Source organism: Delphinapterus leucas, chromosome 14 (genome assembly GCF_059928025.1).
Source record: "Delphinapterus leucas isolate spDelLeu-1000000601 "Yukka" chromosome 14, BTC_Dleu_Yukka2, whole genome shotgun sequence".
Taxonomy (NCBI): domain Eukaryota; kingdom Metazoa; phylum Chordata; class Mammalia; order Artiodactyla; family Monodontidae; genus Delphinapterus; species Delphinapterus leucas.
Genome location: NC_143142.1, coordinates 72,350,500 through 72,364,971, shown reverse-complemented (window position 1 = coordinate 72,364,971; position 14,472 = coordinate 72,350,500). Strand labels below are relative to the sequence as shown.

The window sequence follows — 14,472 nt, the reverse complement described above, 5'->3', positions numbered from 1 at the left end:
ATAATTTAAGTAACGTATTCATCTTTCTTCTGAAAAAGTTGGCATCTAGAGATCAGCCCAAGTGTCAAAAAATATCCCAAGATGGATTAATAAAATTTTTTTTTACAAGAAGTGGAATGATTTTCAAAGGCTTGATTATGTTTGTTTGTTTCTTTGTTTGTTTTTAAGAAGCCACAAATAAGCTCCCCTTGGTTGCCAAGATCTGTGTTAGCTGTCCACATGGAAATGAAACACCCTTTGGACACTTCAGTACAACTTACTTCATCCTGCCAGGAAACACAGAGCTATTAATAATAAAACTGCATTTTTAGTTTAACTTCTGGTTCCAGTCATTAAGACCCAACCTTACAGATCCAATAGTAAATGCCACCCCTCTCAACCCTGCCCCAACCTGTGGGGAAATTCAAGAATGGATGTTGTCTTTTCAACCAATACTTTAGCTTTGCCTCAGATGTTTACAAGTGTGATAAACATTTATTCTTTTCTATACCTGCCACTACTGTGAGGTTATTGATCAAATCATACTTGAAAACACTCCGCTAGAGACCATGGAGAAGGATATATGTTGTTTCTGAAACGTAATTGCAAGAAGTCATAGAAGTGCTTAGATTATAGTTTTGTCTGACTACATAAATAGTATATGCTCATTAAAAACATACAAATATTTAATTATGTATAAAGCCAAAAGTCCCCCATAATCCTAACTCCCATAATAGTCATAGCTATGTATGTTTGTGTGTTATTTTAATATTCACTTGTGTGTGTGTGTGTGTGTGTGTGTGATACACGGGCCTCTCACTGTTGTGGCCTCCCCTGTTGCGGAGCACAGGCTCCGGACGCGCAGGCTCAGTGGCCATGGCTCACGGGCCCAGCCACTCCGCGGCATGTGGGATCTTCCCGGACCGGGGCACGAACCCGCGTCCCCTGCATCGGCAGGCGGACTCTCAACCACTGCGCCACCAGGGAAGCCCCTAATATTCACTTTTAAATATTTAATAAATGGATCTTACCTAAAAAAAAAAAAAAAAAAAAAGGAAAAAAAAGAAAAGTAATTGCTTCCTTTCCTCTGAACAATTCTTTGTTTAATCCAGGTTTGTTTTAAATCTGATTTTTGTTAAGGTCTCATGCAAGTCACGATTTCTTATAAAATACTCAAGCAATTACGGATTTACATACTGTAACTTTCACTAATATTAAACTCATATGACACTGTTTCTGGTTAAGAAATGTGATTCTATTTCAGGTATAGAAAAGTTCCATTTAAAAAATGGAAATTTTAAGGCTCTTTATAGGTAATTTTTATTGAATATCACATGCTTTTTTCTACCTCTCAAGTAAAATATTAAAGAAGCTTTAAAAAATAAATTTAAATGCTTACTTGACATGGCAGGCTAAAAAGAATAAAGGATATTATATCTACAGAACATCCTGCTGCTTGCTGAAGCCTCAGATTTTAAGCCCCATTTTGTACTGGCTGACAAAACAGAAGGGAGAAATAAGGTAGTTTTCTCTGTCCCCTTCTGAATAGTTCTAGGCATTTCTAACTTCCTTGGAAGTTCTCTTCCCTATTGAACCAACTGCCTGAAAGCTGAAGGGGAAATAAAATTTTTATCTGGCAATATCTAATTCTACATGATTTCCCAATCTACCAAGCAGCCTACATGTATTTATATCCCAGCTTATATTTTCTTGGTTGCATCTGTTTGTCAAAACAGCTATACATTTTACATTTCCGAATTAAGGAATTTAATCTCTCTGGTAAATTTGGTCATAATAGCATTTTAATGTTCTTTGAAATTTTAATTTTTAAATATTTTCAGTAACTTGTGAACTATTAAAAAAGTCTCTTTCAAAGCCCAAGAATCCAAGAGGAGAAGCCCAATTTCTTCCCTAAGTTTATACACAGGAGGAATCTAATCCTTCTTTTATTTAGATTCACCTTAAAAAAATAAATAAATAAATAAAGAGTAGTGACCAGCCCTCATGCAGAGTATAGATGCTTGGCTACCAGCTCTGTAACAGCAGAAACAGAGTCTCAATCAACCTGTATTACAAAAAAAAAAAAAAAAAAAAAGAAGAATGCACAGATGAATGAAAGAGGGGGAAGGGAATCACAGTCAGCTTCTTATTAAATACTTCTAGACTCACTTTAAATAGTGGGGCACACTGACGCTCCAATCCCTTCTGGCAGTCCTCTCAATTCATTGCTTTATTCTTTGATTTGAAATCATTAAGCCTCCAAAGCAGCAAGCGGCCCAGCTAGCAACCGTGCATTAATTCCAACTGCCTGCCTTGTAGATCCGAGTCTCTCTATGTATGGCTTATTGAACAAAATGTCCTTTAACTGTCGGACTAGGTTCTATCTCCATGATAATGCCCTTGGGAAAAAAGTCCACAGAAATGTATAGACATTCCCAGTGGTATCTACTGTAGACAGAATGAGTTATGCTTGGAACGTTCTTTGAGTATATGGTACATCTAGTTCCAGTAGGATTCAGTTTTGGTTATCAGTCAGATTTTTTTCCCCAAAGAAATAAACACTACACATTCTGTAATCATTTATTCCATGCTTAAAAAAGTCACCAATTTTATACGCTTCAACTTGTTTTTGCCAGAGAATAATCATTTTGAAAAGGAACTCAAAACACTTGAACTCTGAGTTCAAGCAAAATGTGTGTTTCTGAGGAAACTGGCAGGATTTTACCAAAGGCAGCTTTCTCAAGGTCCTCTTCTATCTTCATTTATCCTAGAGCTAGAGCTCTAGGCAGATACTAGGCACACAAGTCACTGCCTTCAGAGTTTAGTATCCTTAGCGTTACACCAGGCTCTGAAAATCCAGAAGTCTGAATTTCAAAAGGAAGTTGCTTTTATTCCTCACACTCTAGCTTAAATTATTACAACAGAATATTTGATGAATAGCTAAAGAAAAAAAACCCCAAAAACCCTAAATCACTTGAGTGATTCAAATTCTAATACTTTGAGAATTTAATTCATCTGAGTAATGTGCCATTGCTTCCTGACACATTTGTTGAGTGAATTAATAAATTACTAGCTATCGCCTAGACATTTAACACTGTCTAGCATACGGTCAGTTTAGTAAAATCCTCTCACAATCCTGAAGCCTAGAACTTTGTGGATAGTAGAATGAAGACACTATGAGATATGAAAGATTTAATCTGTGCTAGAATAGCTTGCAGTTGGATTTTATTTTTTTTAAATTTTTTGGTACGCAGGCCTCTCACTGTTGTGGCCTCTCCCATTGCGGAGCACAGGCTCCGGACGCGCAGGCTCAGCGGCCGTGGCTCATGGGCCCAGCCGCTCCGCGGCATGTGGGATCCTCCCGGACCAGGACACGAACCTGCATCCCCTGCATCGGCAGGCGGGCTCTCAACCACTGCGCCGCCAGGGAAGCCCTGGATTTTATTTTTTAATAATGGTCACCATGGGGTAGATCCATGGATAGTCTACCAACACAGGATGCTGAAAACCTTGCTAAACTTTATTTTAAAACCACAGGATCTATTAACTAATGTGCTTGCAAATGTAAACATACTCAGCCAGTGTCATGAGAATTTACAATTAAATTATTCAGGGAAAACCTTAGGAAGGAACACACAAAAACCAAAAACTTCCCAGGACATTATTCCTATTCTTAAGAAAATGAGGAATCATATTTAGTAGTCAAAAATTAACAGAATAGTTGAAAAATAAGGAACTGAGAAATGCTATAAGCATAGCAAAAGTCATGAGTTTCCAAGGATTTCCGCTTACTTCAACAGAGCCTACAGACACGTGTAGAGTGTAGCAAAAATGCCCTTTAAATAGTAACAGATGAGGGACTTCACTGGCAGTCCAGTGGTTAAGACTTTGCCTTCCAACACAGGGGGTGTGGGTTCTATCCCTGGCCTCGATCCCTGGTCGGGGAGTTAAGATCCCACATGCCTCTCGGCCAAAAAAAAAAACAAACCAAAAAAATCAAAAACAAAACATAAAACAAAAGCAATATTGTAACAAATTCAATAAAGACTTAATAAAAAGTAGTAATGGATGAGCAGTCATACTGGTTCCACTTTAATCAACAAAAATGTAAAACAAGGGACACACTAGCAAGGAAGAGTCTGTTACTCCAAGCAATTGCCATGCAACTGACTGACAGCGATTTATTTGCCCAATCACTGCCCATATGTATCCAGTAATCTGAGGATCATTCTGGGAGATGACTGATCACTTTACAGGAAAAGACCATGCCTGCAAAAGGGTTTCTTATAAATCAGGGTAAAAATGAAAAATACACAGCCCCCTAACCCCACCGTCTTCCCTAGACAGAAGCTCCTTTTGACAGCCTGAACGAAAGTGCTTTGCTAACACACTTAAAATGGAGCATTTACACAGTTAAAAGCTGAAAAGGCCTATCCAGGGAGACAGAGGTAATAAAAGCTGAAAAGGCCTATCCAGGGAGACAGAGGTGAATTAGATACATTTCTGCATTTCTTTTGATACAAATTCAATTTTTCAAGAGCCTTTACCCCAGACACGACGTCACACTTGTATGATAATAAAAATTTAAAATCACTGTATGTGGCTTCACAGAGTGGTCAGCAAGTTTACTATTTTTCCAGGCAGCCCCATCTCATTATAGCATATGGCACCATTCCAAAAGAAAATAAAAGAAAAAAATTAAATTGATTACTATGTCAGCCTGGGCATCCATAAGCCAAATTGTTCTTTGATAAGAGCTAAGTATTGGGTAGAAACTTGAGAAAAACTGTTCTCCTTTTTGAATTCCAAATTCTTGCTATCAGATATAATATCTTAAGCTCACAGATATATATCTAAATGATCTGAGTATTACCCAAATGACTGAAGAGGCTTTCCTACTTTCCTTCTTAGGAATGTCAATTTATTAGCCTACTAAGTGCCTCCTTTTTCCTCCCAAATTACTCTATTTCATTCAACCTATTTGTCACACACATAAAAACAGATAGAATACGTGGTTACTACAATATAGATTTGAGTTTGGGAGGCATATAATTTTATGAAATACTAGGATATTACAGTAGTGAGTTAGCCTGCAGTGTGGACCAGCTTGAAGAGCACGTGAATCATAGCCATTGTAACACCAGCTTATGGTGTAACCACTTCTCTCATTCAAGATCCAAATGAAAAGCAAATAACTACCCAGAGCTGGGACGTGCCTCTTAATGAACAAGTTACATAAATGCATGCTACAGGTTTCCTCGGCCGTTCTACCCCTGAACTCCTAGTTTAGTGGAATATTTGGGGATAGGTTGGACTAGCCTTCAGGAGTCACAGGGCAGGGCTGGGGAAGACAGTGCAAACAGGAAAAGTCTGATCCTCCAGGCCTTCATTTGACTATGTTTGCATTAATTACATTGGTTTTCAAAATAATTACTACCTATTACTTGAAATATTTCTCCATTAGCATCATATGTTCTATATGGGCCTAACCATAAAACTTTTAATTTACACTCCTAATTAAGTCAGATCTTTACAGAGCTAACCATTAATTAGTAGGCTCAATATTAGAAATGTTAGAAATGTATTATTTTCTACTTTTGGACAAAATTCAGGCTTTAATTTAAATTTTAAAGTTAGTGTAAGAAAATTCACTCCTTTGGGAATAGTCTCTGTGAATAAAGGCCCCACAAAATCCCATATTTGTCTTGACACTGGTTCTATCATTTTTGAGATACCTCAGTTTGTTAAGAAATATTTCACATAGACAACTTCATCTTTATAAAGATATGATACAGTTTCTTCCCATAGACAGACTAATTTACAAAATGCTGAGTTGTTGTGTACTGTTGCTAATTCCACAAAGAAGACAGGCACCCCGTCTTCCCAACTCTAAAGCATTCACATTAATGCATTTTGCTACTGACACATGTCTAGTTTGGAATGGATTCTTACGCTACAGGAGTGATTCGGAAGACCGGCCACCTTAATCAAGACAGGTAAGGAAAAAGGAAGTTGTTATTTAATTAGCTGAATTATTCTTTTTCATTATGAGTGCTTTATAAAATTAAACATCATGGGCTTGAGGTTACTTTACACTGAGCAGGCCTCATGTCTTCAATTTTAATTGATTAATATGATTAATTAGAAGAAGAAATGGGGAACGTTAAAAATCTGGCAAAATATATTTATACCATAAATAATAATATATTTTGAAAGGCATGAATTGTCTGAACATATTAAATTATACATGAACTCACAATGAGAAACTAAACTGAAAGATGTAGACCTTCTCTCTCCACTAATATTTTGTTCCCTTAGAGCAGTGGTCCCCATCCTTTTTGGCACCAGGGACCGGTTTTGTGGAAGACAATTTTTCCACGGTGTAGGCGGGCGGGGGCGTGGTGCAGGCGGTGATGCGAGAGATGGGGGGCGATGGGCAGTGGCAGACGAAGCTTCACTCGCTCGCCCGCCACTCACCTCCTGCTGTGCGGCCTGGTTCCTAACAGGCCACAGACTGGTACCGGTCCGTGGCCCGGGCTTTGGGGACCTCTGCCGTAGAGCTCTCTGGGATCACATTTTAAAACAGGGTATTGGTATTCACATTTTCAATAACATCTTGAGCTGCTGCTAATAAACTACATTTAAAATAGAGGTATAAGATACTGAGAGTTCAACAGAAACAGATTCCTTTTTCTTTCTCAGCCTATAACAACTCATGTTTCTATCCACGTCTATAGACTGTCCACAGGCTCAGTGTGGTTCACAAACTGGCTTTGTTTGGTCCATATGATGTCTAAAGATTTTAATTTTAGTTTTTTTTGTTTTTTTTTTTGCGGTACGCGGGCCTCTCACTGTTGTGGCCTCTCCCGTTGCGGAGCACAGGCTCCGGACGCGCAGGCTCAGCGGCCATGGCTCACGGGCCCAGCTGCTCCACGGCATGTGGGATCTTCCCGGACCGGGGCACGAACCCGTGTCCCCTCCATCGGCAGGCGGACTCTCAAGCACTGCGCCACCAGGGAAGCCCGATGTCTAAAGATTTTAGAGTTCTCCTCCCCCTTCCCCCAGTAAGGCAGGCCCTCTCCACTTTACCATGGTCTCTCACTTTCCTGGAGATTAATTCAAATCTCATTTGACAAGTCTCTCTCCCACTATTTATAAAACATGATTTTCATGTGTTGTATCCAAAGCTAAGAAAGGCATGTGCCATGATTTTAATCTCAGGAGAACAGGAGGTGAGCAACTGCATCTCTGGATAGGTACTGAACTGAATGAGAATCACCTAGTCCCTAACAGTACAGTTTGAAGTACTGGTGAGGTAGTGAGTGATTGCTGGAATTAGGAACAAGTGAGGATAGTAGTTAATCAATTGAAGGAAGGAGACGGTATATGTGGTGTGGAAAAAAAAAGTCCTAAATGAGGAAATAGTGGGTGCAAAGGTCCTGGGGTATGAGGGAGAAAAGGCCTAAGCACAGAGAATGCAGGGGAGCCTGATGAGAGATGAGGCTGGAACGTCAGTAGGAGTTTAAAGTAGAGTAACTATAATATAAGTTAATTTTACCTCATAAGTATTATTAGTAATGATATTAATATTTATATTAACCAAGTAGTTATATTTATTTGCACTTAAAAAGTATGGAAAATTTCAACACGTACGAAAACAGATAGAATAGTACAATGAACCTCTATGTACTCCTCACCCAGCTTTAACAATTACCAATTCATGGTTAATTTTGCTCCATCCAGACCCATCTTCTTTTCCTCTTTTCATACAGTTTTGAAGAAAACCCTAGAAATCACATGATTTCATCTGTAGGATATTTTATTTTAAAATAACTCCTGGCTACTGTTTTTTAAAAAAAAAGCACTTGTGCAAAATTAAATGTTAAGGTGTTGGAGTATAGTGGTTCTGACCAGGGAGCTAGGAGAGCAAAAGGATTTCTAAATGAGCTTTTGGTCCACAGATCAGCCCATTTTTCCACAAGGGCCATGAAAGTGATGAAGGCTGGACTCACCAACACAACATTCAAAGTTTAAATAATATTCTAGAACTTTTCAAAATAGGAAACTCTATCTACAAGAATAAAGGCAAGCTCGGGCACTACACTTATTAAGAAAAACTTATTTTCTCTCTATGGGATAAATAAAACTACATGTTACGATCAAGTATTGTAAATCATTTAATAAGTAGGCAAAAAAAAGTCCCAGCATTTTTGGTTGATAGAAATTCTTCCTAAAAAAAATGTGTCACTTTATCAGGAAGGCTATTACTTTAATTTTATAAGCAGATTACTAGTTTTGACATACATCAAATACCTAACTACTGGACAGGACCTTCTGAAAAATTGAATATGAATTAAAGATAGAAGTTCTACTAAGAAAAATTTTAGATCTTTATAAAACTAACAGACTTTTTCAGTTGTTGTTTAAACATTAAAATTTTAAAAAGACCATGATAGACTAATTACTTGGAAAATATCATTTTTTAAGCTACAAAGCCATTCATTTCTTAGTAATGTTAGGAGGAGCTTAAGAAAAATTAACTTTGGGGGAATTTCTTTTTTTCTTTAGAACCATGCTATCCAATATATTAGCCATTAGCCAAAGGAAGCTATTTTAAATTTAATTCATTAAAATAAAATAAAATTAAAAATTCAGTTACTCAGTCTCATCAGCCATACGTGGCTAGTGGCTACCATATTGGACAACATAATGTTATTACAGAACATTTTTTTCATCACAGAAAGTTCTAGTGAATAGTTTTGTTTTATAAGACATGATTAACTTAAATTCATACTGAAAATATTCAAAAGTTAGCCACGGTATTTTCTTTTTCTTTTTCTCTACATAACCACAGGGTTTAACTGAATTTGTAGAAATATCTATACACATTTATATATTTGAACATAATGTATGTACATTTGAAAATGTATTTTCATTATTTCCCTTTTTTTTAAAAAAACAACAATACACACACGTGCACGCATGCATGTGCACATACACACTACTCTTGAGAAGATTTATCATCTAAAAGGTAGCCTCTTTTTCTCTTTAACAACCAGGTCAAAACTACTGTAGATAATCCCATTTTTCCTTTTAAATACCAAATTAAAGCCTATATAAAAAAAACCCTATTCTTCCCTTAAATATTATCTGACAAGAAATCTGAATTAAAATATAGTTATAAAACTAATATTTTCTCCTCCTCCACACTGGTCTATTTTGAACTGTGATATTTACTTGTGATAAGCTAAAAGGAATTTTCTGAACCAAAAATCCAATGAATATTCCCTATATTACTTTCAACTATTCAATAACTTCATTTGCATGAAAACACATGCAGGCTTTTTCTGAGTTTACAAGAATGCCTCATCGTTTACCGTTCACTGGAGTGGCATCCACTAACCGCTGCAAAGTTATAACAACAAAAGATACATTCGCTTTCCACGAGACCTTCTTCTGAGGAAACTTTACCTTTAAAAAGAAGTGTATCTACATTTTGTTCAAAGATGTACTTGGCAAGTCAACTGATGCTACTGAAACAATAAAATAGAAGCTTACGGGTTCAAACTTCGGTTTATAAGTCTGAGGTCTGAAGCAATAATTTTATAAAATCAACAATTTGGAGGGCTGAGAAGGTGGGTGAGGACAAGTCCATCTCCCCCCAACTCCACAGTTTGTGCGTGAGTGTGTGTGTGTGTGTGTGTGTGCGTGCAACACTGGTATCAATGAGCGGCAACCTGGCATGTTTATCGTGAGATAATCACACCCCTAGAGGTTTAGAAGCACTCAGCTGAACCTTGTGCCGCTCAACACACTTGGGGTGTCATTATCTCATGATAACCATACTCCCTGTCAAGCCTTATTGCTTAATTAGGGGTTATGAAGGTGATAAGACTAAAAGAAATTGGATGAACATTACCTAAGATGAATGATACCTTAATCAACTGAAACCCGGTGGCTGAAGGAAGCTTGATGAATGAACAAACACAGTGAGTTACACGTTATTTTTAGAGAAATTTGTTAATAATAAATGAGGAGAAACGCAACCTGCGTCCACAGATTATTTGGACTGCATTTGCCAAGAGACAGGATGTTTATGATCAATAATTTAAATTGTGTTTGCATGCAGTATGTAAAACGTTCAAGAAATGAATGAGAACATGAAATTTAACTTTTACATAAGATACCCAGTTTATGCACAACAGTGATTCATCATAATCCAAATACAGAATTTAGGTATGAAGTCTGCAAGGGTGCCGATCGATAACACCCATGCCATATAAGATTTTAACAAACTAACCTGAAACCAAAGAGGAAAAATAATGTGATATGCCCCTTTCTATTTTTTTTTCCACTACAGCTTAAAATAATCAGACATGAAAAAGACATCATAGCACCCAACGCTCTAAAAAGCCATGTCTAAATATTTAACTTTAGTTCTTTTGTTCTATTTTCACGAACAACTGCCATATTTGTGGATAGACTATAGCTCCAAATACAGTGCACTTGAAGCTGCTTTCCAATTCACTGAGAAACATCAATTATCTTGATCAAGTAACAGTATCTCATCTCAGTCCATTATCAAGATGGAGTCTTATTTTAGCTGGACGGAAGCCCTATCTGTATATCAGGGCTGGCCGCAGTGGCAGAGTGTGAGTGAAAGGCTGTGAAAGAATCAATAATCATCATCGAATTGTGGTCGAAAGGTTGTGAGGATGGAAGTTGTTGATGAAACCTCACCTTTTTGGGGGGGGGTGCTGATGATAAGGCTTAACCTTTGCGATACCTGATGACTATGAGTCAGTTAGAGAAAGCTTTACGCACATTTTAAAGTGGTTCTGAATGTCCAAAGACACACTGAAATGCTTAATTGGAACACAAACCTTGTGCTATGGAAAACCATCAGGTGGGAGGGCTCAAAACCATGATGACCGGAGTTTATTGTAAACTGGATCCTAGCCTCTTACACAGAGAATTCAAACCTGACAGACTGTGGGGTGTGAAATCCACGGAAGTAAAAGTCTGCTCTGAAAGAACAATGCTTGCATAACAACGTGACAAACGTACTCTGTTATTTACCCTGGAAGTGAATGAAATGTTGCCCAAGCCTGTGTACCTAGATTTGAAACGGTTTTATGGCGTCTGTTAGTATCATGTGCCCTAGAAGTTCGTGAGCTGTGGTGTGCAGAATCACAGAGAATTCATTTTTTAATTCGAAAGAACAATATTAATTTGATGGAAGGAGAAGTGAAATGCCTTTCCTCTGATTTTTCTGTCATTGGGTTCAATTTATACCAACGAGACATAAATCAGAAGTAAATTAGCTGAGAACAACTAGATTCCAACTAGACACAACTTTGTTGCTTGGGGTTTTGTGCAGATCCGTCATCTAGAGACAGTCCACCAAGGTTACACTATATACCCCCAGCCACCAAAAACAACACTTGCTGAAAATTTTAATTACAAAATTCTTATTTTATGACTGATATTTTTAAAAGCATACATTTAGAAAACTACGTATCCCTAAAACATAAAAACCTACCTACTAAAATTTAATAAAACGAAAAAACCAAGAAAACTAAATCCATCAACCAACACAAATGAATAATTCCAAAATGTTTAAAAAAATTAAATGGCAAAACTCACTGATACATTTTCCAGTGGTAAACTACTAATAATTTGAACATAGCCTTATTGGTGTTATATCAGATATTTTTGAAACAGATCCTAGAGATCAGGGAATTCATGAAGTTGGACACATACTAACAAAGAGAGATTAGCTTCAATATAATTGCGAAAATCTGAATTTATTGAAATAGGTTTAAGAAATGTGTTTGTTCTGACTAATGATTAACACTCTTCAGTTAATCAACTTCAAGAAGAAATAACCATCAATATTAACCTAACCTGCAACTCTTCCTTTGACTCACCTTTTCTAGAAAAATGTCTAGATATTTCTGGCAAGAATAGAGTACCTGCTCTCCTCTGAGCTATATCACTGTTTATACCAGTAATAGTACTTACAGAGGTTAAAATATTTCAAGTATCTTTAAGAAACATGTGCATTTTATTCTCTCTGTACCAATAGATACAAAGCCTATTTCTCAGGATCTCTGAGCTCTTTTTGAAACACCACACTACCAATCAACAGACGGTACAGAGGAAATATTAATGTTAATTGTGGACTAAGAAATACATGGGAAATAAAAATGAAAATAACCTGATATTAAAATACATGAAGCCTCCAATATAAAACAATATGATATATGCTCAAACAAAATCAATTACAGCTTAAATAGAAAAATGTCTTCCAAGATAAATAAGAAAGATTTTACCTGATTTCTTATAACTTGAGACCCTATCAGAAGTTAAAATGTACAATGGGGGACATTTTGACAATAGCAAATTAGAAATATGTAAATTAAATACAATCAGAAACTTCAAAAACCATCATGCACTGTAGTAATAAATCATAGCATAATCCTCGTGACATATTTCAAAATTTACTTTTGAAACTGAATATTATAGCAACATGTCAAGCCTAGTAATGCAAAATTTCATGCTAACAATATATGAAAAGCTAGTATTTGCTTTAAGACAATAAAAATATAAAGTGTGTGTAGAATCTTGCTGCAGAGGTAGCTATTAAAGCTACACGAGACAGAATCCTAAAATTGCTACAACACTTTACCCCACATAAATGTTCTTCAGAAACACTGTGGTGTTCTTGGGCTGAATCAGTTGGCTCTCAGAGCTGAGGAACAATAAGATAGTATGTTTTATTATGAGTGTCATGGAGACGGCGTGAAAAATCAAGAGCCACAGGCAGGCAGCAGCAATGGGTCAATGGTGCTCCCAGAGACACTATGCAGGTAATCAACAACCAGGCCCGAGGTTCGCTGTGCACCGCACACAGCTGAAGGGCAAATCAATACAGCCAGGGGAGGACATTGCCCTGCTCCACTTCCCACAATACACTGTGGCTACTCTAGGAAAAACACCCCCAAGTGGAAATAAAGCAAACTTGCTAGGCAACTAACAATCAACTAACCTTTCATGTAATCACAAATTCACCCTTCCAATGGGCTTCCAAAAAATCCAAACCTCAAAGTCTGCCTGAAAATGAAACCAGAGCAAGGAAAGAAAATGCTACCTAAATGGGGGCCAGGATGGAATCACTTAAATATAAGAAGGGCAAACCTGATCTTCAGTTTATAATCCTAAAATGAAAGTTTAACCAGAATTTTAATGAGTAAAGAATTCTATATCAGGAGGCTTTGTTCCTTAACTTTGGGGTCTAATATTTTAATGAGTAAAGAATTCTATATCAGGAGGCTTTGTTCCTTAACTTTGGGGTCTAATATTGATAATGCTCAAGCAGCGTTATCAATTAGAAGAGTAAACAAGAAATAAAACTATACTAAATTTAGGAAATTGTAAATTATATTTGAATTGTTTCCAAAAATGGAACATAACATTTTAATTCATCTTACTGGTTATGAGGGCAAGATTCTGTCGACAGTTTTTGTATCTGACACCTTGTTAAATATATGATGCTAATATTTCATGTCTTTCAGTAAAAATTTATGAGTAGGAATATGTTGATTTATTATTTCTGAAGAAAAAGGTGATTCATCACATCCATCATTCTGTTAATCGTTAGGTGTTATTTCTAAGTTACGATGTAAAGCCATCTTTCTTGAAAAGTGAAGAAAGTGTGCTGGAAGAAAAAGAATAGTGGAAAATATCTTAAGGTTTAGTTCTTATTTTTCACAATTAAAGTTTCTTTTTTTTCCCAAGCAGATAAAATAACATCTTTAAGCATTAAAATGTGCACTAGCCCAAGCGTAAAATACTGTAAACACCCCTTCAACATAATATTATAGGAAGGATTGCAATACGTTCCTATCGTTACAATTTCAGAAGAATATTAAAAGAACATTGAAAAGGAAAAAAAAAAAACCTACGGTTGTGTAAAATGGCTTGTGAGTGAATTTAGGAAACAAAGCACTGATCCTTACAGAATTTTAAAAGAATGTTCAGTCTACTGATAAGAGACTTCCTTGTTTCTTTTTTCTTTTATTCACTGACAATTATTTGCAGGTATTGAGGAAAACAGTACTATATTGTTTAGCAAGGTGTTACCATAAGAATGCTCCAAAATTAATATTCTGGCAACACAAGTTTTTTAACTAGAAAGAATATGAATTCAAAAACCACAATTCCTTTGTTGATGCTTATTATGTTGTACAATTTGGAGACTGACAGGGAGTTTGTGTGTGTGTGCGTGTGTGTGTGTGTGTGTGTGTGTGTAATTACTGAAATCTGATGTCTGTAAATTTAGACTTTAGCTAGGGGAGAAACTAAATAGAGATTGCCTACTCTGAACTCTGCATTATGACTAGTAGGTTGATACAACATGGTTAAAAGCAGGTTTCCATTTTTGAAAAGTTATATTATCTAGTCACCATGACAACAAAATTGAAGTACCAG

General features: G+C 36.6%; 1 protein-coding gene across 7 annotated transcripts in view; it reads right to left on the bottom strand.

Annotated features, from left to right (window-relative positions):
- Positions 1-14,472, bottom strand: part of WDR7 (WD repeat domain 7) — a 375,177-nt gene that overhangs the window by 34,929 nt on the left and 325,776 nt on the right. The window contains exon 27 of one of the 7 annotated variants that reach the window (XM_089895235.1): positions 3,209-13,699. The exons of the other annotated variants lie outside the window; for them this stretch is intronic. Coding sequence (XP_089751361.1) covers positions 13,652-13,699 — 48 coding nt within the window. The 3' untranslated portion in view covers positions 3,209-13,651. Of the gene's footprint in view, positions 1-3,208; positions 13,700-14,472 lie in introns of those variants that run through there. 7 annotated transcript variants of the gene reach the window in all.